Genomic DNA, 22,787 nt, shown 5'->3' on the forward strand with positions numbered 1-22,787 from the left:
TCATAAACATTCCTGCATGCTGGATGTAAACAGTAAATGTGTCTGCTTAGATGGACGGGTGGGTAAACACGGGGATGTGACCCTGCAACACACATGAACATGAACACAGGTCTCCCATGCAGACACACCTGTATGTATTAAGTGGGAATGCACCCTGGGCTACAAACTAGTCTTGTAAATGACAACATTCTGTCCTTCTCTATGAGAGACAGAGAGAGGGAGGGTGTGTGTCAAGCTTCACTCTTGTTTTATTATGTATTTTGATCGTATAGTTTCATCGTATATATTTCATAAGTGATCCAACCTTTGATTAATAATCAAACTGTAAATTATGCTTTACAGAACTGTGGGTTGCAAAAATGTTTCAAAAACAACCGTTGTCATTTTTGTTGGACGGGTTTCCTCTATCTCAGTTGCATTACGTGGTATGTTTGTTATGTGTGTATCAATGTATCACACTTCATTCTATGAGGTGTGATACAGTACAAAATCTGATCTTTGTTTAATAAAACAAACTGCCACAAACTCCTGATATTAAATCCAAACCTTTGAATTGACTGCACTGCTCGCTCTGCTGAATTCCATCAGTTTGGACAAGTGTATCTCATAAACTGTTACCAAGGATCTCACTCTTATTTAAGAGATAGTTGAGTGAACAATGCAGAAAAGTCACTGACCCGTCACCAACCCTCACATCTCCATGGGTAACTGCAGTAAAGATGAGGCCCTGGTGCATTCAACCAAGGGCCACAGAATATGCAACAAAAATGTTTCAACAAGTCTGTGTGCACGTTGGTCAAAATGAACTCCAAACCTGTGGCTTTGTTCTTCTTCTTAGAAAACACAGGGAAGGTTAAGACAACACAGTGTTTTCAGGAACCAGTGAGCTAATAAAACTGTGACAACATAATTAATGTTAGTTAATGTTAATGTAAAGACAAAAAGAAGGTGTGGACACGTTTCTATGTTTATGTCTTTTCTGAGTCTGTATTTGTGTGGTTGTGTGTGTGTGTGTGTGTCACTGATGACAAATGACACTGATTATTTCTTGCTGTCAGACAGGACATCCTGCTTGGACTGAGGGCCATGTGGGGCTGCGGCTAATGACCTCAACACATGCTGCAATTCTGAGAAACAATCCTGACTTAATAAACACTCCGTGCATACATCAATGTTCGGCTGCAGATGCTCTCATCCTAACTGATTCTGCATGCATGTCAGATTGAAAGAGCTTCGGATGTGTAAAAACTTTGTTATGATGATGAAGCTGACCCATAAGAAAAATCCTAATTTGGAGAAAAAAAAATGTGTTGCTACCTGTGACACTAGCAGCAGATGGGCTCTGTAAATCCCTGCACCAGATGCTAGATAACAAATCACCAAGAATGACTTTAGGAATAATATATAAATCACTTCACTATGAATATAGCAGTTCTATGGACTAAGTCTTCTCATTGGTCAGGTTTTCAGCGGCTTAAATTATACTCACAAACCTGGCCTTTTGGCAACTGTGTGTGTATGCCAACATCTGTTCACCTCCAGGTCGAAGGTGGAAAAACCTGTGGTTCAGTCTTAACAGATGACTGATGGAGTCCAATCAGGGTCTTTATTTGAAGAAGTCTACTGCATATGGGTCTCTGTATGTGGGGGGGGGGGGGCACACAGCAGTGGACTCATATGTAACCCTGCCTGTTCGGCACCACACCTCCTCCTGGCTCCAACCCTTCGCAGTCCCCAAGAATGAGACACAACCCACATTTCACTGGAGAGACACAAAATATCTCTGGAAATGGTTTTCAGGGTTTGAGGCCTCAGTCAGTGTTGATTTTAATTGAGCTCAAGTATGTGAGCTTTTGATGTATGTGGGCGTGTGTGTGTGTGTGTGTGTGTGTGTGTGTGTGTGTGTGTTCGGTTGGGATTTTTGAGCTAGTACATTCATGTGTGCTCTGTGTGCATACTCATAATGAAAATTGCATTATTGTGTATGCATATTCAGGGTTTCTGTGATGCATTTATATCACACCATAGTTGTTATTTTAGTGGAAAGAGAGAGAGAGAGAGAGAGAGAGAGAGAGAGAGAGAGTAAGAGATGGGAAATATGGATGAGAGAGCAAGGGAATGCATTCCAAACCATTTTGTGTCGCATAGATGTACACAATAACAGCAGCATCACACCCATCTGAGCTTCATCCAGTCACAAAGTTATCAGTTTACGGATTTAATGGAGTGGGTGAATCTCTCTCTCTCTCTTTCTCTCATACACAAACTATTATCTCAGCTCACTGAACTCTACAGCCCTAAATGTACTGACAGTTAAAACAATGAGAGCTTGTTCTTATTATAAAGAGCCTCCCCAGAAATATCCAATAAGCATATTTGAATCCTTATCTCTTATACTATAGGATGCAATCATCTTTAATGTTTTTATTGTTTTCACCTGATTCTTGTAACAGTAAAGTATTTGATTTGTTTGGAAATGTAAAAGCAGCTCAAAATTCCTCTCCTATTTATTATTTATATCATTCATTTCTTTACTTTGTTTTGGCATTTTGCAAAACTACATAACAAAAACATAAACATGGCACAATCAAAGGTTTATATTTTATAATTGTATTTATATGCATGTATTGTATTACATATAAAAAAGCTGGAGACTTAATCATGAAAATCCTTGTAATATTCCAAATCTATTATATTCGTGCCTTTTGGAAAATCCCCCAAAGAACACACACACACCAGAGTACACACAGGTGCGCAAGTGTTTTTAAAGTCCTGTGACACAATGTATCAGAGACAGGACTCCATTCTTTGTGGCGATTGCTCGTTTAAAAAGAACGCTGTTTGCCAGACCGCCTGATATATTTGCGAATAACACAGTAATCTCCCCACGGCAGGCCAAACATGCCAGTGTTTGCTTGCTTATTCCACATAAAAGAACAGTTCACTCATTGGTGCTCAAACACAAGCAAAGGCAAACATTCCCTTTTTGTGCAGAATTCTCTCTTCTTTTATTTTATTTTTTTTGCTCCTTCTTCTCTGAGCCCAGGAAGGACGCAGTCACCCCGGAACAAGCCTGGAGGTCTTCAGACCACACACAGAGCGGTGCAAAGATCTCTCCCTGACTCTCCTTCCTTTCCTCCCTTCCTACCTCCTAGCTCATTGCCACTGTTTTGTAATATGCTCTCTCATTTGGTGCCACTCCTTTTTCACAGTCCTTTCACTCTCTTCCCACATTTCACCCCCTCTCAGCCCAGCCTGACTGAGGCAGAGCAGAGGTCGTGTGCCCACTGTTGCATGTCTCTATCTCCCATTCTGGCAGTGTGTTCTGCCCTTCTGTTTGTTTGAAAATGCTGATGTGAACTGTAGAGAGGATGGTCACTTAGTATGATATTTGCGCCTGTGAGACCACCCAGCCAGCCAGCCAGCCAGGCCATCCAGCCCAGCCAGCCAGGCCAGGAGACAGGGAGTTTAGGCTTTATTTTTCAACGCCTCCACTGTTCCCAGGGCCTCAGAGCTGAATGAGATTAATCCTTCTCTGTCACCAGCATGTGTGTTTATGACATAGCTTGGATAGTAGTCAGTGTTGGAACATCCAGGTAAAAGGCAAACAGAATTAAGCAGACACAAAGAAATGTTATTAAGAGATTCCTTCTAGTAGCCGTGGATGAAAAGTCAAGGTAAACACCATTGATTCTCAGATATTTCTGTATAGTTGCCAGGCAGGAGGTATATATGATGAAACAAAACAGGTCACAGCAGCTGTGAATTGCCGTGAAAAAAAAAATGAAACAGTCAGGACAAGCTGGTGAGGCTTCTAATGAACCAAAGTTTATCATTCAGAAGAAAAATAATAGCTTAAAGTAGTTTAAAGTTTTGAATGATGGCACACTTTACAGAAAAAGTCACACCAATATGTTAACATCACAAGCTAACATCATTTGTTGTTTTGAGTATGTATGATGATATATCAGGTTATTTACAAACCCCAGTGCTAAAGTGTCAAACCACACATTTCTCTCTATTACTGTCTGAGGCCTCATAATGAGGCCTCTGTAATTATTCTCCCTTCCAGAGGGAGGAGACAAAATTTGGCACAGTGCACTTTAATTCAACTCTATTACAAAACACCACTAGAATAACAGATGAATTCTTAACACAAGAACAGCCATAAACCAGCTTCCTACTGAATGAGCACATGTGAGTTACCGGTTATGACTCATCAAAGTGGTTACATGTTGTCTGTTCGTGTAAGTGGAAAGAGTCCATCAAGGATTCTTGGAGGAAGTATAAAGGCATACAGGGCCTTGACCCGGTTAGTCTGACATGGCAGTTGATACTGTGGATAAGGAGGACTGAAAGTCGCGTTGGGTGGCACCATGTGTTAGCCGGGGATTTACAGTGCCTGCAGACCACACACAGAGGGAGAGAGGGATGAAGGGAAGGAGAGAGGAAGGGAGGAGATACGGTGAAGTAGGAAAAAAAGCAAAAGAGGAGATAGATGGAAAGTGAGAGATTTGGAAAGTTATGGGAAAGACAAAGTTTGAAATATAATCTAAAGCAATGTTAATAATGTCATCATATCAGGAAGTAGAAGACATGGCTGTTATAAACTGGTGACCGCATGAAGCTACTGTATATTACATTGTTGTATTTCATGATAGTCTGCTTTGACAGCTCAAACCAACCACAGCAGCACTAGTTTAACTAGAAAATGAATTTTCTGAAGAAAATGTGAGTTTGATTGCTGCAGCTGAAGGATTGCTCTGAATTGCTGGAGAATCTGCAATCTGAATTTCATTTGCTGAATCGTGTTGAACAATCTGGAAAGATGAAGCTTTTTTATTTTGAAAAGTAGAAAACATTTGAACATTAGGAAGATATAAAAGATATAAAAATATATATATATATATTTGTATATCCTTGGAGTTAGCTCCTGTCTGCCTTGTGGGGCCTAACTCTGTGATTCACTGTAAAGTTTTCCAGGTCTGACGTGAGTATAAGGAGTGCAGTGTAGCCGTGAAGTAGAAAGCAATGTGTGCTAAATGGCCCATAAGCATGGCTTGGCCTGGCCTTGCAAACCCCTCTGGACCCCATATGGTGAATGTGTGTGCGCTACATGGATGGACGCATGGCCTAGCCCTCAGCAGGACTGCTCCCCGCCGAATAACATCCCGTAAAACACTGACACAAATATGCAAACGCATGAGGGCATTAAAAAAACTCAATACGTGGCTTCCATCAGACATCTTGTTCACCTATACAGCGACTCAAACAAAGTCCTATCAGCAGTTGTACCCTCGTCTCCACATGTCCTACTACTACAGACACCACGTTGTATTCTGCCGATCCTGATTGTGAATTGTGGAGTGGAGGGGAACATAATTGCATGCCTAAACGCCTGAGAAATGGACATCCAGTTCTGCTGAGTCTGTGCTTTTTGTGTGGCCTCATTGTTGAGACGTGCAGTCATGCAGTTCTTTGAGTCCCAGTCAGTGTTCATGCTGGGTTAGGGGTGGTTCAGAAGAGTGGATGACAGGGAAATATTGTCCACCGGCCAGTTATTTCTTTCCAGGATCAAACACTTTGTGCCTGTCCACTACGCCTGGCAGAAATCTGCTGCATTTCTGTTCCACAGTTCAACATTGTTGTTGTCAGGCAACTAATCAGCTGTTTTTGTAAAGGGCCTGCGGAGCCTTTTATAGTATTTCACAAGCCACACAAACATGGGGACGCACACATTCTATACCCATGCACAAACATCCACAGGCGTCACAGTCAGTTGTACTTTCTGGTTGATGTGTTTAGTGTGGCCAAACTGGACGAACAAAAGGCTCTTCTATGGGGTCGCGGTGTAATGAGAGGCAGATTCATTGTAAATATGTTGTTCTGCAGGGTTTTCCATCTCACTGCAGGACAAAAGGGACAAGCCATCAAATTCAGGTCATCAGAGGCTTCTACGTTGTAAATCAGCTCGCTGAGCAAAATCGGTTGTGTCATAGTGGCTGTCTGTGGCCTCAGAGTGGTCAGCAGAGGCAGGAGGGTTCCTCAGTCACAGGTTAGAGTAACACAGTGGCAGAAAAATGTCCACCTTTTAAAATTTTAAAGCTTGCCGATGTAGATAAAAATCTTTAAGTTCAAGTAGTCTAGAGACAAACCGCTTGGAGTACTTATATTGCATATTACATATTTACAGTGACAAGCTCTTACAAGTCAAATCAATATATCTAGACTGAAAGCTGCCGCTGTGTGCTCTGATTTTTTAATATAATGAGACAGTAATGCAGACAGTAATAACCATTTAACCAGATAAAGATCCATTGTGATACAAGTGGATTTTAGCAAATTAATGTTACTAGAACTGCAGGTTCATTGCCACGAGAATGCACAAAAAGAAAAAGATAAAATATTGCCATTAAACATTACTGTACATAGATATGTACAGGCATAGGCAATAGGCAATATTTTATCGTGGAGACCGGATTGTTTATGCACACAGACACAGACAGTGACAGTGAGACAGCAAATTAAAGGCAGTTGTAGGATAAATCACAAAATTGCAGACATATAGTCCCACACTCCAATACACACACACACGTGAAAGAGCAAATACAGTGGAACTGCAGTTAAAACAAAAATAATTAAAAATATTTCATTTATTATCATCACTGTAATGATGTCCCTGCTACTGCAGAAAAGTTAGGTGGCAATAGATGAGAAGGATCACACACGGGCAAAACATCCAGGTATTACTCAGCCCTTTGATTAAAACTATGAAATGTGTTTTATTTTGGACATGTTTCAGAGTCTCTTGCGAAGGCTTACCATGAATGAATTGAATGAGTGAATGAAATGAAAGGCAGAAGTATTAAAAAAACAAAAAATGAATTATAGATGTAATTTTCCATCCGTGCAATCAATGCTTATGAAGCTGAAACTGTCATTTTTGGCATGGTAGTAATTGCTTTTGGCCCATGGTGGATGTTTATGACTCATGAGAGAGAGAGGGAGACAGAGAGAGAGAAAGTGAGAGAAAGGCGGTTTCCGAGCAGGACAAGTCCTCCATTCAGGTCTTCCTCTCCAGCCACTGATTATGACCAGCAGCAGAAGTTTAGCAAACGTCTGGACCTACACTCTGTTTTATTCAAATCAAAATTCTGCCAAATGAGTCTGGTTGAGTTAAAAACCTGTAGCTGCAGGAAACATCTCATCCAGAGAAAAGCATTTGTATAAGTCAATCCAGGTGGGTTTCAGGAAAGCCAGTGGGGAAATTTCATGGCGGATGCAAGAGAATGAACCCTCCTGACCTGATTAGAATAAATTATAAAATGTTGCCTTTCAGTCTTTAGAGGTTTAAATGTGATAACTTTAAGAGGCACCTCAGAAATCACAATCCTGACACAACTCTGTTATTAGCGTGACTGCTACTAAAAACAGTTCTAGAAAGGAATTTATGCTTAATTTTGCCATGTGGCTACACTATGCAGTATGTTTGGAGTTGGAGTTTTGCATGTTTTTTAATTCTGTAACACTGTTTTTTAAAACCAAAGCTCATCCTGGACCCCAAAATTTTGTCCCCAAAGTCATCTGTTAAAGTGATTGTGGATGAGAACATCTTATCTGCAGCCAGAGATCTATTTATCCCAGCTCTATGTGCTTGGGTTGTAATGTATTATTGCAAATGAGGCCAGAGAAGGCCCTTGCGGTTCAGTGAGAGAACAAGTGTGTGTGAGTTTCAGTGCAGTATGTAAACCGTTTGACATCAGTGTTTGGGCTTTCTTTATGAGAACATCTGTGGCAGCTGCCCTATAAATTCCCAATGTTGAAAAAGCAGGAACACAAAGTTCCATTTTTGTATGGCAGTGTACCATGGCGAGAAGCGAACCTAGTCAGGCCTCATCTGGAGCACCATAGCCACGTTTAGGGAAAGTCAAATCAGGGATGGAGAACTGAGACACTGTTGCTGTGTGTTTACAAATTTGTCTGGCATAGCAACAGATGACCTTAAAGGGAGCTTATTGATTGCTATCATATCAACCCCAGGAGACAGACAAACAAACCGGATGATACTGTGCTTCTCCATAGCTTCTCAGAAATGTGTGTATTATTTTTATTCCTTAATAAGGTAAATTCGGTGAATAAAAACACTATTTTTTATTTGATTTGATTTGATTTTACTCTAAATAAGAGAACACATTATTGGCATTCTAATGCTGGTGAGTTTAGGTTATGCGCAGCGGTTTCAACACAACGGAGAACTTTAAGTTTTTTTTTCTTAAAAAAAACAAACAAACTCTACCATGACATACAACGAAATGTTTAAAGTATTTTTTACATGATATAAAATTTGAACAGAAAATATATACATATTATTTTTAATCGTAAAAGTGTATCGAAAGTGCCGCGCCGCTTGTTAAGATACGTAAACAGTCACCAAGCCGCAGTGGAGTTGCTGCTGGTCCTGCTGTCTTTGCTGTCTCTGCAGGCTTTTTGTCAGATAAATGAGCACAAACGGAGTTCAAACTATAGGCGACTCACTCGGGACAATATGATTTATAGGAGTACACTTTCTGTAACGGTGCCTTGCTCTGTCTATAGAGTTTTCCTTCGCTGGACATGTTAGCTAAGCTAATGAAGCTAGCTAACAAGCTACATTGAATTTTCCTCCTACAAAAGGAGACGAGAGAGGATACTTCATATATCCTGATGGCTTCAACCTCTGCTGCTGAACAAGGTTTGTGCATGTATGCATGTAACAGCTTCATGTTTGTTCTGCCCGTATCTATCTATCTATCTATAGACTGATGTTTGGTTGTGGTGTTATCTACTTGTCTTCAATTAATATGTATTATTTTATTTTAAACAAAGTGTGTGTTGCACAAGTAGATTAATACATTGTCAATATTTAACAGCATTATGGCAGGAAGGTGACCGCTGTCTGGCTCCAAACCCAAGAGATGGTATCCTACGAGAGGCTACTATCCAGAGGCTGACCTCCACCTCTCACAATAATGATACAGCATGGGTAACATTCAGTGACTTTAATACTGATGCCAAAGAGGAAGAAGAATTGGAAGTGGAAAAGGCCATACCTGTCTTAGAACTCATGAGACCTGGGTTAAATCACTTTACTCGGGAGAAACCTTTGTTTCCCAGCAGTGTCATAGACCCCAAACTCTGCACCCCTTTAGAGCTGAGTGATATTGATGAGGACAAAGTGCCTTACACTATCAACAGATACTTGAGAGATTACCAGAGGGAAGGCATCAGATTCATTTACAATAACTACATCCGTTCCAGCGGCTGCATCCTTGGTGATGACATGGGCTTAGGAAAAACTGTACAGGTATAATGTATTAGTTATTGTGAGAATTGTTAAAATAGCAGCTGGCTTCAAGTTGCTTCATACATCTCTCTTGCTTTTCTATCATCATCCTTATCTTAGGTGATTGGGTTTCTTGCTGCTGTGTTGCACAAGACAGGCACATGGGAGGACATCAAGAACAACCGACCTCAGTTTCTGCAGAGTCAGATGCCCTCCAAGCAAAGTAATTGCAGTAAAGTGAGTAATGAAGGATGCTGCTACCATAAGGGCATGTTGTGTTTCTTTAAACATGTCTAAAAGAGTTTTGTCAGTGCAGTGAAGGAGGTGAAGACAATGGTGGAATTTTGTTGCTGACATGTTTTTGGTGTTTCTTCAATCTGGTCCAGGCGTTTCTTATTGTGGCCCCGCTGTCAGTGCTTTATAACTGGAAAGAGGAACTGGAGACATGGGGTCACTTCCGATGTGTGGTGGTCCACGGGTTAAGAAAGGAGGAAGAGTTGGGTCGCATAAAGAAGGGACGAATTGAGATTGCTCTCACTACCTATGAGACTCTTCGCCTCTGTCTGGATCAGTTTAACAAGTAAGAACCTTAAACCAATTCTCAACATGCCCAAGCAGAAAATACCACCAATATCATGAAATAAAACAAATTTGCTTTGGTCACAGCATAGACTGGGCTGCTGTGGTTGTGGATGAAGCCCACAAGATTAAAAATCCAAACTCTCAGATCACTCAGGCAATGAAGGAGTTGAAGTGTAAGGTGAGAGAGCTTTTATCTTTGTGATGTCATTGTACGGTTATTCATGTGTAGTCTGTTAGTGTCAAAGTTTCAATGCTATTTTTACATCTCTGTTTCCTTCAGGTCAGAATCGGTCTCACTGGAACCATATTACAGAACAACCTTGAGGAGCTTTGGTGTGTTATGGATTGGTAGGTCAACAGCACATTGCATACACTGACACACTTATTTTCTTTCTTGTAGTGGAAGTGACATGATTGAAATATATTTACATCCATTTTGTTTTTATTTAGGGCTGTGCCTGGTTGTCTTGGCAGTTTAGGACAATTTAAAAACAAGTTTTCAGATCCTATAGAGCAAGGACAGAAGCACAGTGCAACCAAACGTGCTCTAGCTACTGGGAGGAAGACTGTCAAATCCCTGGTGAAGAAGATTTCCCATTGCTTCTTCAGAAGAACTAAAGCGCTCATCAAAGAACAACTGCCTAAGAAGGACGACCGAGTAAGATTCAGAAATTTCAGGGCAAATCAAATATTTAATGTAATGTTAATTTAATGTACTGTTGATCATAGTCTTTCAAAGGTCTCTTAGCAAAGTTCTGTGTTGTGTTTGGATCTAGGTGGTGTATTGCGCTCTGTCAGACTTTCAGCAGACTGTTTATCAGGCAGTTTTGGACACTGAAGAGGTGACGTTAATGCTGAGGTCATCTGAGAAGTGTGCTTGTCAAAGTGGGCGCACCCGCAGAAGCTGCTGCGATAAAGTTAGTTCTTCTATTTAAAAGTAACTCTCAGTATATATTTTCCCCCTTTTGTTCTGTCAGTGTAATCATAAACACAGTGTCTATGATTAAAATAATCACGTTCTCTTAAATATTACTTCATTGCAGACAAACCCTAAAGTTGCTCAAATAAAGAACCTGTATTTTAGTTACCTGGCTATATTGAGGAAGGTTGCCAACCATGCAGCACTGCTTCAGTCCACTGCAGGCACCAGCAAAAAACAGGTAAGCTCATATACCTATTACCCTTTTACAGCATTTACCATAAGATGTGTTTAATTAAACTAACTTAACGTGTCTCTTCTAGGAAAAGTATGTAAGTGAAATTTGTGCAAAGGTATTCCAGAAGTTTCCAGACTTTGTGCAGAGATGCAAAAATGAAGCCTTTGAAGCCCTGTCAGACCCAATGTACAGTGGAAAAATGAAGGTAAGCAGCACAGAAAGAAGAGCTGTGTCATGTGCTGTTTGTAGGCTGTATCAGAGGGGCTTAACATATGGACTTTCTTTTAGGTTCTGCAGAAACTGCTGAAATACTATCTTCAAAAGAGAGATAAAGTTCTTATTTTTTCTTTCTCAACAAAGGTGAGACGCCTGTTTGTGTAAATATTCTGTGTTTTTAGGGTTTTTTGTATGTACTTGAATTTCTTGTTGGAAAATAATATAATGCTAACAGTCAAAATGAGTTTTTAGCTAGTTAGCTCGTCATGTCTCTTCAGTTTTTGACACAGCAGCAGGCTTATACTCTCTTAATTGCTACTTCTGCTGGAGCAGATAACTTGTTTACAGAATAAATAAGGACAAAGTTTTCTTATGACATACTGCAGATTAAAAGAAAACCTGGGGGTTTTCTAAGTGAAGGCAATTACAGTGTTAACGATAATTAGTCTCAGCAAGAGTTTAATGGTTGCTGTCACCTGATACTACATGATAATATTTGTGGCTGAGGTCATATTTTCTTGACCTGTGCTGGGCTTCTTGGGAGTCCATACATGGCATGACGCTGCCTATAATCTGTCTATAAATATACAATCTGATACCACATACAGTCCAGTCGATAGTATTTTTGTTAAGATTTAAGACCTTAACAATCAGCACAGTCACATTAGATAAAGATGTGAACACATCTATGCGACTGCAATCAAATTTGAGACTTTTTACACAGTTACATTTGTGTGATTTGTTGTTAATGTGTGTTTAATGTGTGTCGATCAGCTGTTAGATGTGCTGGAGAGCTACTGCATGGCAGAGGGGCTGGACTTCAGCAGGTTGGATGGATCCACCAAATCCAAAGTGAGAGTCCAGATTGTTAAGGACTTCAACAGCTCCTCACACATCAACATCTGCCTGGTTTCAACCATGTTAGTTGAGAATAACTTGAAATGTCTTGTGAAGCAAGATTATTTTTTTTATACTTACAACAACCTTGCATGAGCATAATACATGTATGTTTTATTAGGGCTGGTGGTCTTGGTCTTAACTTTGTTGGCGCTAATGTGGTGGTATTGTTTGACCCCACCTGGAACCCAGCCAATGACCTTCAGGCCATTGACAGGTAGGTTGTGGGAGACATTAAACTTTTCGAATTCGATTTTGTGTTTTAATAGCTGTATCTAGTTGATGCTATACTAGTCAGTTCCTCTCTGTTTATCTGTTTCTGTCCTATTTTAATATATTCCTTTATTTGCTAATTGTTACACACAGAACCAAAACAAAGGCACAACGTTTTTGTATCAATGCATTTCCTTGTACCTGACTTCTGTGTGTGTGTTCACGCGTCTCTGCAGGGCATATCGTATCGGTCAGTGCAGGGATGTGACAGTTCTACGGCTGATCTCCTTGGGGACTGTGGAAGAGGTTATCTACCTCAGACAAGTTTACAAACAGGTACCAGACAGTTAAAGACCACAGAGTGACTGTGTAATCTGTGTAATCTCAGCCAGGCACTTGGCCTGAATACATGTATACATTCAGTAAAGTTTTATTTATACAAAGGATGAACGTACTGAGATACAGAGGTAATCTCTTTTACTGCTTTTGAGAGGCTCAGGCAGCAGAAATATGCATGCAGAAAGTGAAGGAGTAAATTACTCAGCACAGCACAAATGTAATGTAGTGAGCAGCACGGTTTTGTTATCCTTTTCCTAGTCTGTAGTTTTCTGTACAAACACATTAGTCTGCATGTTACTATATTACAAAAAAACATGATTTTATTTTAACAGATAATACACCTCATTGCTCAGTATTGATGTTTATATAACTGCATTTCTATACATTCCATTCTTTGTTCCAGCAACTGCAGTGCTCGGTTGTTGGCAAGGAGAGCACCCGGAGGTATTTTGAGGCAGTGCAGGGACATGGTGTCCATAAAGGGGAACTGTTTGGGATCAAAAACCTCTTTAGGCTGCAGACTCAGGGGACGTGTCTCACCCGCAGGATTCTCGAGGTTAGATAGCCAACTTGTCTTTTACAGTTTGATTGATGATGTGTTCTGCTGTGGCTCACTGCCTGGTCTGCACTTGTCCCACATGTTACATGCTGTCATCTGAATTGTCAAGTGTATTGAACACTTACAAAATTGTGTTTGTTTATTTTTTCAAAAGTGAGAAGCTTTGGTTGCCAACCATTATTTGTGATATTTTACTCGTCTGCACACACTCCTGCACAGGCAGCACTCAGAAACTTGATAAGGTGTACACATGCATTTTCCTGCTTGCATACTAGCGCTTCTATCATAACTGCTTACACAGTTTTCTGATATTGAAACTAAATCCCAATCATAACCAGGGTGCTGTATAAACACATTCAGTGTTACGCTTAGGTGAGGCTGATGCTGGTGACAGCACTGACTTGTCAGATGAAGTGTTTATATTTTCATTGAATGTGTGTCTCTTTCTGTCAGCGAGAAGGAAAAGTGGAGGCCGGTGTGATTATGACAAGCACGCACAGAGGCGAAGAGAAAGAAGAGGAGGAGACAACAGGAGTTAGAGTGAGTAGCTCTACAACTCTGAGAGACCCAGAACACAGGGCACTCATCCTTCCCGTCTGTCACTCTCTTCTTTCCCAAACAACCCACTCATCCTGCCATTCTTTTTTTTCCCCTGTGAAAGAGGCCATACTTCAAACAGGAACCCACACAAACACATTCAAGCACATCTCCTTTTCTGACCTTTTAACAGCAATCCTTAGGCCATGAATATAATATACTTATATATCTAAATACTTAAAACAAATGATGTGTGGTAGGTTCTGAATGGAGAACCATGAATGCCTTTAGCTCACAATTCTTTGTATTTTAGTGACACTGAAGAATGAGATTCTCTTTGTTTCTCTTTCTCTCTGCTGCATATAATAACTTGCTTGTCCGAATGGAAGGAGCAGACCACACTGAAGTCTGTCTTATGCTTATGCTCATATTTATTTACACAATGATACCCCTTATCATCCTTTTTCCCAGCCCGGCCTGCACTGTGCAGCTCCGCTGAGACCATTCAGATTGTTGCAAAAATACAGAATACACTGGGGTGCTTTAACACTTGCTGAAAGAGGCTTGGATGCACAGATGCTCTGTAAAACCTGGGAAGAGTTGTGCAGTTTGTACATTTTGTGAAATTAGCATCATTGTTGGTGGCCAATCTGTTGACCATTCACGTTACTATGGGAAATGTTATGACCTTTTTGTTTTTCTTCGTATTACATCATGATGGAGGGCACATGTCACATTGGTGTTTATTGTGATTTACTGTTAGAAGACATCTGTTTTGTGTTACACACTGAAATCTCACATGGGCTGGTCCACAGAAAGATGGCATGAGCAACAGTACTAAAGAATTTATAGCTTCTTTATACAAATTTCCTGTTCTTGTACTAGCAGTACCACTGTCTTTGCCCTTGTATTTCTCTTCAGCTGTTTTTTTCTACTCTTTTTATTCAAGGAACCTACAGAGGAAGGCCAACCAACCAAGGAGACCAGAATTGCATCCACGCTCCCCAGAGGGGTCCTGGACTTCAGCAGTGGTAGTGATGAAGATGAGGAGTTGGGGGGGCTTAAGTGGAAGGCCTCTAACCTCAGTGTAGATGATAGCAACAGGAGTGGGAATGCTGCCACGAGTCCTGTTCGAATAAGTCTCCTCCAGCAGGGTTTCTCCAGACTGCTCGAAAGGGTCCAAGTGAAACCAGATTCTGAAGAAGGGGACAGCAGTTCAGATGTCAAAGGAAGTCTCTCTGATGGAGATTCTGTGGACAAGAAGAGAGTGGATACCCCAAGTGATACAAGGAGTGGGGAAGCTGGCCTCCTTAAATTGAAAACAAAACTCTGTGACACATCAGTAAGAAAACATGGAGAGAATGGAGATGGATGGAGACAAGACAAGGTTAATGTGTTAAAAGATGATGATAACGCTGCAAGGAGACAGGGTCTGAAACGGGGGATTAATGAAGAAATTACAGTAGGAGAGGGGAGCAATGAAAATTGTACTCCAAGGAAAAGGAAGGCTAGTAAGCCTCAAACTGCAGTGCACCACTTTGAGGGTTGTTCAGATGAATCTGAGGACTTTGACCTGGAAACAAAGACATTCTCCAAGAAGGATACACATAACAGAAGAGAGAGAGGAAGCACAGACCACAACAGAAAGAAAAAAAGTGCAAGCATAAGGGACAAGGCAAGGTCCAGATACACAGACGACATAGAGACATTCACATCTTCAGAAGATGAGCACACGTCTCCACAGTCAGCTCGATCCAGACATGGGAAAAAAAGTGGAATTAACACAACAGAGAAAGGAATGCCAAAAATGGTTTCACTCAGAGGTCCGACAAGTCAGACATCACCAGCATCCAAAGAGAAGTGTGGAACCATCGACAGTGTGCTAGGTTATATTAATACCTATTTGAATACATTTTTGATCAATTCTATTTCAGTTTTGCTGATGTGTATTTTCTCTTTAAAGGGGGCGTACAGGAGGTTGTGTATACACACTCTAATCAGCGTGTGGTGGGCGGGAGCAAAGCAGAGGAGCTGATAAGTAAAGCTGCAGTACGGGATGTGTTTGAACATCAAATGTACTCTCAGCTTCCAGCCAATCACCTTCTAGGCACCCAGGAGGTAGATACAACACACATTTGTCAAGAGACCTCGGCTAGTTAAGGATAAATGTACCTAACATAATATATGATAGATTTTTTATCTTTCAACTGGAATGTTAGATAGTTTTGCTGGTTTTTCAGTGTTTTCTTTACTTGTAACAGAGCCTGACAGAAAGTCAGCCATCCCCTTTGACACTCCGGCTGCAGAAGCATCCAGTTATCTTTACCAGCAAGAGTGTTCATCACACCAGACACACCACCTTCATCATTGGAGAGACTCCTAAAGCCATACGCAGGTAAGCAAATATGTCAGGGGGACAACAGAAGTGAGTACAGATATAAGCCAAGATGATCTGTGAGGATAAATAAGGTCTGCAACAACAAGTTCAGTGAGAAATAAAACAGGAAAGTGAATAGATGGTTTAAAAAGTGTGGTAATGGGGTGGGAAGGAAAGAGGAGAGGAATTCCTGGAAGTGCGGGGAGGTAGGCCAAAACCAACCACAGATATAGTGTTGAGCGCCCCCACCTGGGCCTGGGTAATTGTGTGTGTGTGTGTTTAGTGAGAGACCACCTCTGAGTTTCGCTTCCACCTATTTCCCAGCATCATGCCAAAGATTACCCAGTTATGATCAGGCCCAACAGTGCTGGAGTTTTCCCCTCACAACCGCAGCCCTCCTGGGACTAACCAAAAATGATCGCCTCAGGACTTCCAAACCCACACTGATGCATACACACACACACGTCTTAACAAGCAATTATACAGGCACATAGTGCTCAGATACACAACTCCCATCCTGCTGCATCACCTCTGCCCCACTACCTTCCCAAACACTCAATACAGACACAGTGACACCTTTGTGGCTCCAGGCTTACTCTCTAAGGGGAAGACTGTATCTCTGCCCAGAGGCTCACCAGGGAGTGAGAATACACACTAGTTATATTGATATCACCATTTAACGATTTAAATCCACATGCACGTCAGATTTTACTGCCTGTACTTTTATTTATTGTTTTTCCAGTGAAAGCCACAAATGGTAATAACCCCACGATAATGCTGCTGTACCAGTGGTGACTTTGAAGTATTTCTGTCCCCGAGTCTGGTTAGCCCCATGTTTTAATGACTGGCCTAGAAGCTCAGCAAAAACACCTCATACTGCTTTGCTGTCTGGATTCAAGCCTGAATATGTGGAGAACTATTCATTTTAGGTTAGGCTTGACATAACCGCAGAATAGCTGATTAATAGTATAGTTCTTTCGGCTTTTTTAAAGGGCTTTATGTGTGATTTAAAGTATCTTGGAGTATATGCACCACTGCCAATTTGGCCTTTTAGCTGCTGTGCACCTGGCAGTGTGGACTAAATTTACAGGATGTTAGATGCAAGAATAAATTTGTCCAACACAGATGTTCTTTTTTGTCATGTGTTCAGGCAACAGCTGGAGGAAATGGCAGAAAAATTCAAATTTCCCTCTCCCCATCAGTTTGCAGCTGAGATTCTGAGCAGAAACCCAACCCAGAGGCTAACCTGGCTACATCAGTATTACACTTCACTGAATTACCCTGACTTGACTAATACAGTTACAAACAACTTCCCGCAAGATGTTTCTGCACAAACCTCAACAACTGCTACCTTTTCACCATGCACACAAATGCCTGCTCCAGAAACCAGAACTCTACAGAAGGATGTTCAAAAAGCCACAAAAAAAACAAGACGCACACAAAAGAACCTGGAATCCAGAACTACATATGAAATGCCACAAAATCATGTTACCTTGCCACAGAAGAAGTCTAGAACATTGCAAACTGGTGTCCTAGAACCCCCCAAAATGCAAAAGATCTCACAAAAGAATGTGCTAGAACCACATCCAGGCCCTGAATCAGAGGAGACGGTCAGCAGTGCCAGAGGACACAAGAGGACAAAGAGGGGTAGTGTTTCTACTTCTGGAGCAGACAGAGCTGGTGGTGGTCTTGGCGTGGATCAGGCCAACAACAGTGGTCTGGGGTCGGGGGAGGCTGCTGCTTTCCTGAACCACATAGACAGAGATACTCCTTCTTCTTCGGACCTCAGCCATGGCAGGTTCACCATGGCATCCAAACCCACAGCACAAGGAAGCAAGCAACAGGAGTCATCTTCAAGAACTACTGAAGCTTTGCAAAAGCAGACAGAAAATTCTCAGTCCACCTCTATTTTCAGTAAAAGCTCCTTCCTAACGGACCTAATAGGAGACACCTCAATCCTTGATGACTTGTTAAAATCCAGACCCAAGAGTACCCAACAAAGGACCAACCCAAGAGCACCCCCCATACCGTCAGTGTCAGTAAACACAACTTCACAATCCAGAATCTCTACTGATACAGATTCAAGTTCACACACACAAATGACGCACCGGGTAAAGACACCAGCACAAGCTTCAAAGGTTGGCCGCAAGGACTTCTGGGACATCCTGAATGAGGGTAATGAGGAGAGTATCAACAGGTTAACAGACCCTGACGAAGTGCAGAGAGTTTGCATCACTGCTAACTTTGCAGCTAGAAGTAGGTTTGGACAGGAGAGCGACAAGGAGAGTCTCTGGAAAACTAATGATAAATTCCTGTGGAAGAAATAATACAGAAGATGCATTTTAGTGATTTATTTTTTTAGATATTTTTAATGAGGCATTTATTTACATATTTTTAATTTTTTATTACTTTATTACTTTTATTTACAGATTTTCTTTGCCTTACATATATACAAACCCTGTGTGTGTATACACATGCTTGTATATATGGAACACCAAGATGTATGTATGTAATGAGAGATAAGATGTAATTCTGTGGCCTATTAATCTGGTAAAGTTCCTAAAGTAGTAAAAAAAAATCTAATTTGATGTCTTCAGACATTTTATTCCTATGTGTGAGGGAGGATCAATGATGGTATCAGAATAAAATGATGGAAAATGTGCTGAATACATTTATGTCATAATTCAAGTATTCATATATTAGTCATGCCCATAGCATATGTCTGAATTATTAGGATAACTGCAGCTTTATTGCAACCTGAAAGTGCTGGAGGTGTTTGCGTGCATATGTTTTACAAGGTTAGTGTCGAGGCTGCACCTGATACGACGTTAAGTGGATGATTTGACAGAGAAAACTGACCCTCTGTGGCTGTGAGCCATTATCGTTACAGGATACCATGCCTGCCACCCCCTAGCTGTTGGTGGCCCTGCAGAGATATCACTTAAAGCTCCTTAGTGGGTGTTGTTAGGTCTTTGTCACTCTGCACTCCTCACTGATTCCCACATAAAGTATGCACGAACTGTAAATGGTTTGGTTCCCTGGCAGTCTTCATCGCTGTAATCTGAGCAGTTTGTGGCTCTGCTCAGATGTGCTTCAATGGCCCCTGAGAGTGGAAGCTGCTGTGCTATTAGTGAAATAACAATAAGCATTCGAAGACTTAGTGGAGCTGGGAAAGGAGGGCTGCAGAGTAGTATTCACACCCATCAAACCACTCATTCTGTTGTACTGTCATGGGAATTATTTGCACCTAATTGTTTCTGTAATTTGAAAACACAGAAAGTTGTTTTCGTGTTTTCGTGATTGCATGTGTGTGTGCTAAAAGCTGCAGCTGTGTTTGACCTCTTTCAGCTGTTGCTCAGAAGTAAATAGAACCCCTAAAAAATGTGCTCTGTGCAAGTGCTATGTTTTGTTTAGCAGAAATGAGAAGGTGCTGATAGCTATCGATAAACAAGAGAAAGCACTACGTGCCTTGACAGCGCCAGCAGGTCGGTAAATAGTGCACGTGTGCTTCTGGGTGGTAGATCATGACATGATTTACAGACATATACAGGAGTGAGGCCGCTCATCTGTCACACCTGTTCAGATCATATACAGGACAATAAAAAGCCCTTTCAGTTCAAAAACCTCAGACCCTTTCCTTCATCCACAACTCAGATTTGCAGATCACTATCTGTCCTTTTGTGGTCATAGTCTGCTTCAAGTGCGATAGCACAGAGGCTTAGCGTTTTTACTGACAATTGAAAGGTTCACCAACTCACCAATGGAGTCCAGCTAACACGGCTCAGTGGCAAACAAAGATGTCTTATCCTGAGTGCTAACTACACAATTGTACCAAGGCTGTGGAGTGAGACAGACCGCCGCCATGACTCATAAACGAATATCAGTCTGATGATTGTATTTTATTTCATTACACGCCATGTGGTGCAGCATACAAGACATAGAGATGCTGTGTTTTTTTCAGTTCTCCTCATTAGCTTCTTTTCTCTTTGTGTCAGGGTCAGGGTAAGAAGTCTTGTTTATATTTCCTGTCACTATAACTTGGGTGTCTGCAAGTCTGTTATTTTCAGGCAGAGCTGCAAATCGACGTCTCTGGACCGGTGGGTTTATTTGCAGAGGCCAGACTGTGACACCTAGTTTGATTTGATTTGTAAAAAGCTGTGAATGAGTGTTGACCCGTGCTGACCCGGGCCTCCAGTTGTCCTCGGTTCAGGTTTCCATACATTTATTCAGCGATGTGTTAAAATAAGGTCTGCACTGATTAGACTAAGGCATAAAACAAAACCCCTGTACTTGCAAGACAGGCAAAAAAAACTTCTCCAATCAAACAAAATACTCGATTTGCTGATGATGTCTTTGTATAATAAACTATAAAATATATAAAGTATTTATACTGTATACATATATAATAATTTGGCATTAGATATAATCTTTACCTTAAAACAGGACAGATGTGTTTATGGAAGGAGCAACTCATCTAGTTTCATTATATTTGCCAAGTTACACCCTCTTTTTTTATGCACTTGAATTGGATTATTTAGCACATACAGTATGTCAAAGTTTTCTACCACATCTTGGCTGATATCATTCTTCTGTGCACATTCCAATCATATTCCCTTTTTTTGGTTATGTGCTGCACAAGTAATATGGCCACGTTTCTTTTGGCAAAGAAGATAGTAATTGTGAGAAAATTAAGGTGCTGCTATAGATGATCAGAATACTGTTAAGAGTTTTCCATGTAAAAACAAAAAATATCATCAAAACCAGTTTAAGACCAAATAGTGTGTATGTGATGTACTCAGTGTTTGTGTTAATAAATGCCAAGCCACACGCTTTACCACTTAGGAATCAAATCTGTTATGAAACTGATCTGATTTCAAATAGATATTGAACAAATTAATTGATTCTCTGGTTTCTTTGGACTAAAGTAGGAAAATGTACTTAAGTAATCCTGTAATTCCTTCAATAAACTGAACTGTTGAGTAAATCATAGTCATAAATGTTTAGGACTTTATCTAAAGCCTATAAAAAGGTGACTCGGCAAGCCAGCAACTACATTGAAGGGGTCCAGAGTCCTCCTGTTGTTACGGTAACAGGCAGAGGAGGTCTCTAAATGTGAAAAAGAGCTGTCCCCCATACACCCACCCACCTTCATTAGGAAATTACACACCATTTGCCCCTCATTCCTATCCAGTTACCCAGGCAACTGTTAGCTGTAATTTGGGTTAATTCACTGGCTCCTGGGCCCTTCCGTTCCCCATTGTGCCCCATCATAAAAGAGATATAACACAGATGCACACACACAAGTACAAACTAAGTTTCTAATGCAGTGAGTCACACACTCAGAGAAACTTAATCCTCATTTTGTTTGCTTCTCCTCCACACGGCTGGAAGTATACTGTGTGTGTGTGAATATCAATGAATGGCACTGAAGGACAGATTCTGTGCAAGAGCTTGAATTTCTTCATTTGCTGTACCTGCATGAAGCTTCTGCAATAATTCAGAGATGGAACTCTATAGTCCAGTGGCTACGATTTCCACATTTTTGCACTGAAAGGCGCTTGTCCTTTCTGACACTATCCCTGCGTGTGAAGGTGGGCAGAGACAGATACGGAGGGAGGTCTGCTCTTTTGCTCCTCTCAGAACAAAAGGAATGGAAAATTGTGTGTTTTCCCATGGGGTAAATATTGAGAGAGTAGAGATATAAACGTACGGAAGAAAGGCTTTTCTGAGCCGCCCGGGTCTGTGTTGCGCTTCCAAAGGCCTGTGCGTCACTTGATCCATTGTTTAGTGTAGCGAGGTCTTGGTAAGCAAGCGGCTGCCTCCCTGCTCCAGCTGCAGCCTCTCTAGTGTTTATGTTTGTAGGGCCCTTCGCCTTGAAGTGAGGCTATACAAGCAAAGCCTGGCCATATGTGAGCACTGGGCCATCGGAGAAGTCACTGGCCTTTTCTTTTCCCTTTTTCAATCAATCTCATTTTTCTCTTCCTCTTTTTGTCCCTCTGCTTTTGAATTGTTTGCTTTCCTGTGCTGACAGTTCATCCCTTTCCTGACAGCCAGAAGGAGAGGATGAAGGATTAAAATGATCCTCGTGAGTTTCAAAGATCTTGGACCTGGACTGACTGAGAGAAAATTGGTGTAGGTATTATTACTGCTGTGAGAAATAATTACCATTAGATCTCCTCTGTGAGAATAAATATCCATGTGGTCTGCAGCAAAGTCTGAGAGAGGTGGTAATTATGTCACAGAAATATTTCACTTGTATAAATATTCAAATATTTACACTGGTGTGTTAAAATGGAAAACATTCAGAGAGAATTTTACTAATGTAAATATGGAGTCAAAAGCAGATGAAGAGTTTCGGGTTTTATTTCCAATCATCAATAGCTCAGTCATTCCATTTATTGTCCATTGATTAGGGACATTTCAAGTACCGTAAGCTAAAACTCCTGGGTCAACCTGGAAAACTTTCAGTGAGGCGGGTTCAGTGCATGAGTGTGTGAAGGTTAGTAGTCCTGACCTTGGCTCCTGGGTGGGCTGCAGTGGCTATGTGCTTGTCTTGGATCATCTGTGGACCCTTCTGTTGATTGAAAC

At 41.1% G+C, this 22,787-nt stretch overlaps 1 protein-coding gene across 1 annotated transcript; it reads left to right on the forward strand.

The window, feature by feature from the left end:
- Window positions 1–8,436: 8,436 nt before the first annotated feature.
- Window positions 8,437–19,429, forward strand: ercc6l2 (excision repair cross-complementation group 6-like 2). The gene is made up of 20 exons (XM_028415074.1): window positions 8,437–8,731; window positions 8,910–9,343; window positions 9,443–9,559; window positions 9,709–9,902; window positions 9,989–10,082; window positions 10,185–10,252; window positions 10,355–10,562; window positions 10,681–10,821; window positions 10,948–11,064; window positions 11,147–11,266; window positions 11,350–11,421; window positions 12,052–12,197; window positions 12,296–12,391; window positions 12,624–12,723; window positions 13,130–13,282; window positions 13,739–13,825; window positions 14,772–15,708; window positions 15,786–15,940; window positions 16,084–16,217; window positions 17,350–19,429. Exons 1-20 carry the CDS (start codon window positions 8,704–8,706, stop codon window positions 18,524–18,526), a joined length of 4,578 nt encoding a protein of 1,525 aa, XP_028270875.1. The 5' UTR covers window positions 8,437–8,703; the 3' UTR covers window positions 18,527–19,429.
- Window positions 19,430–22,787: the final 3,358 nt, after the last annotated feature.

Source organism: Parambassis ranga, chromosome 9 (assembly GCF_900634625.1).
Source record: "Parambassis ranga chromosome 9, fParRan2.1, whole genome shotgun sequence".
Classification (NCBI taxonomy): Eukaryota; Metazoa; Chordata; class Actinopteri; family Ambassidae; genus Parambassis; species Parambassis ranga.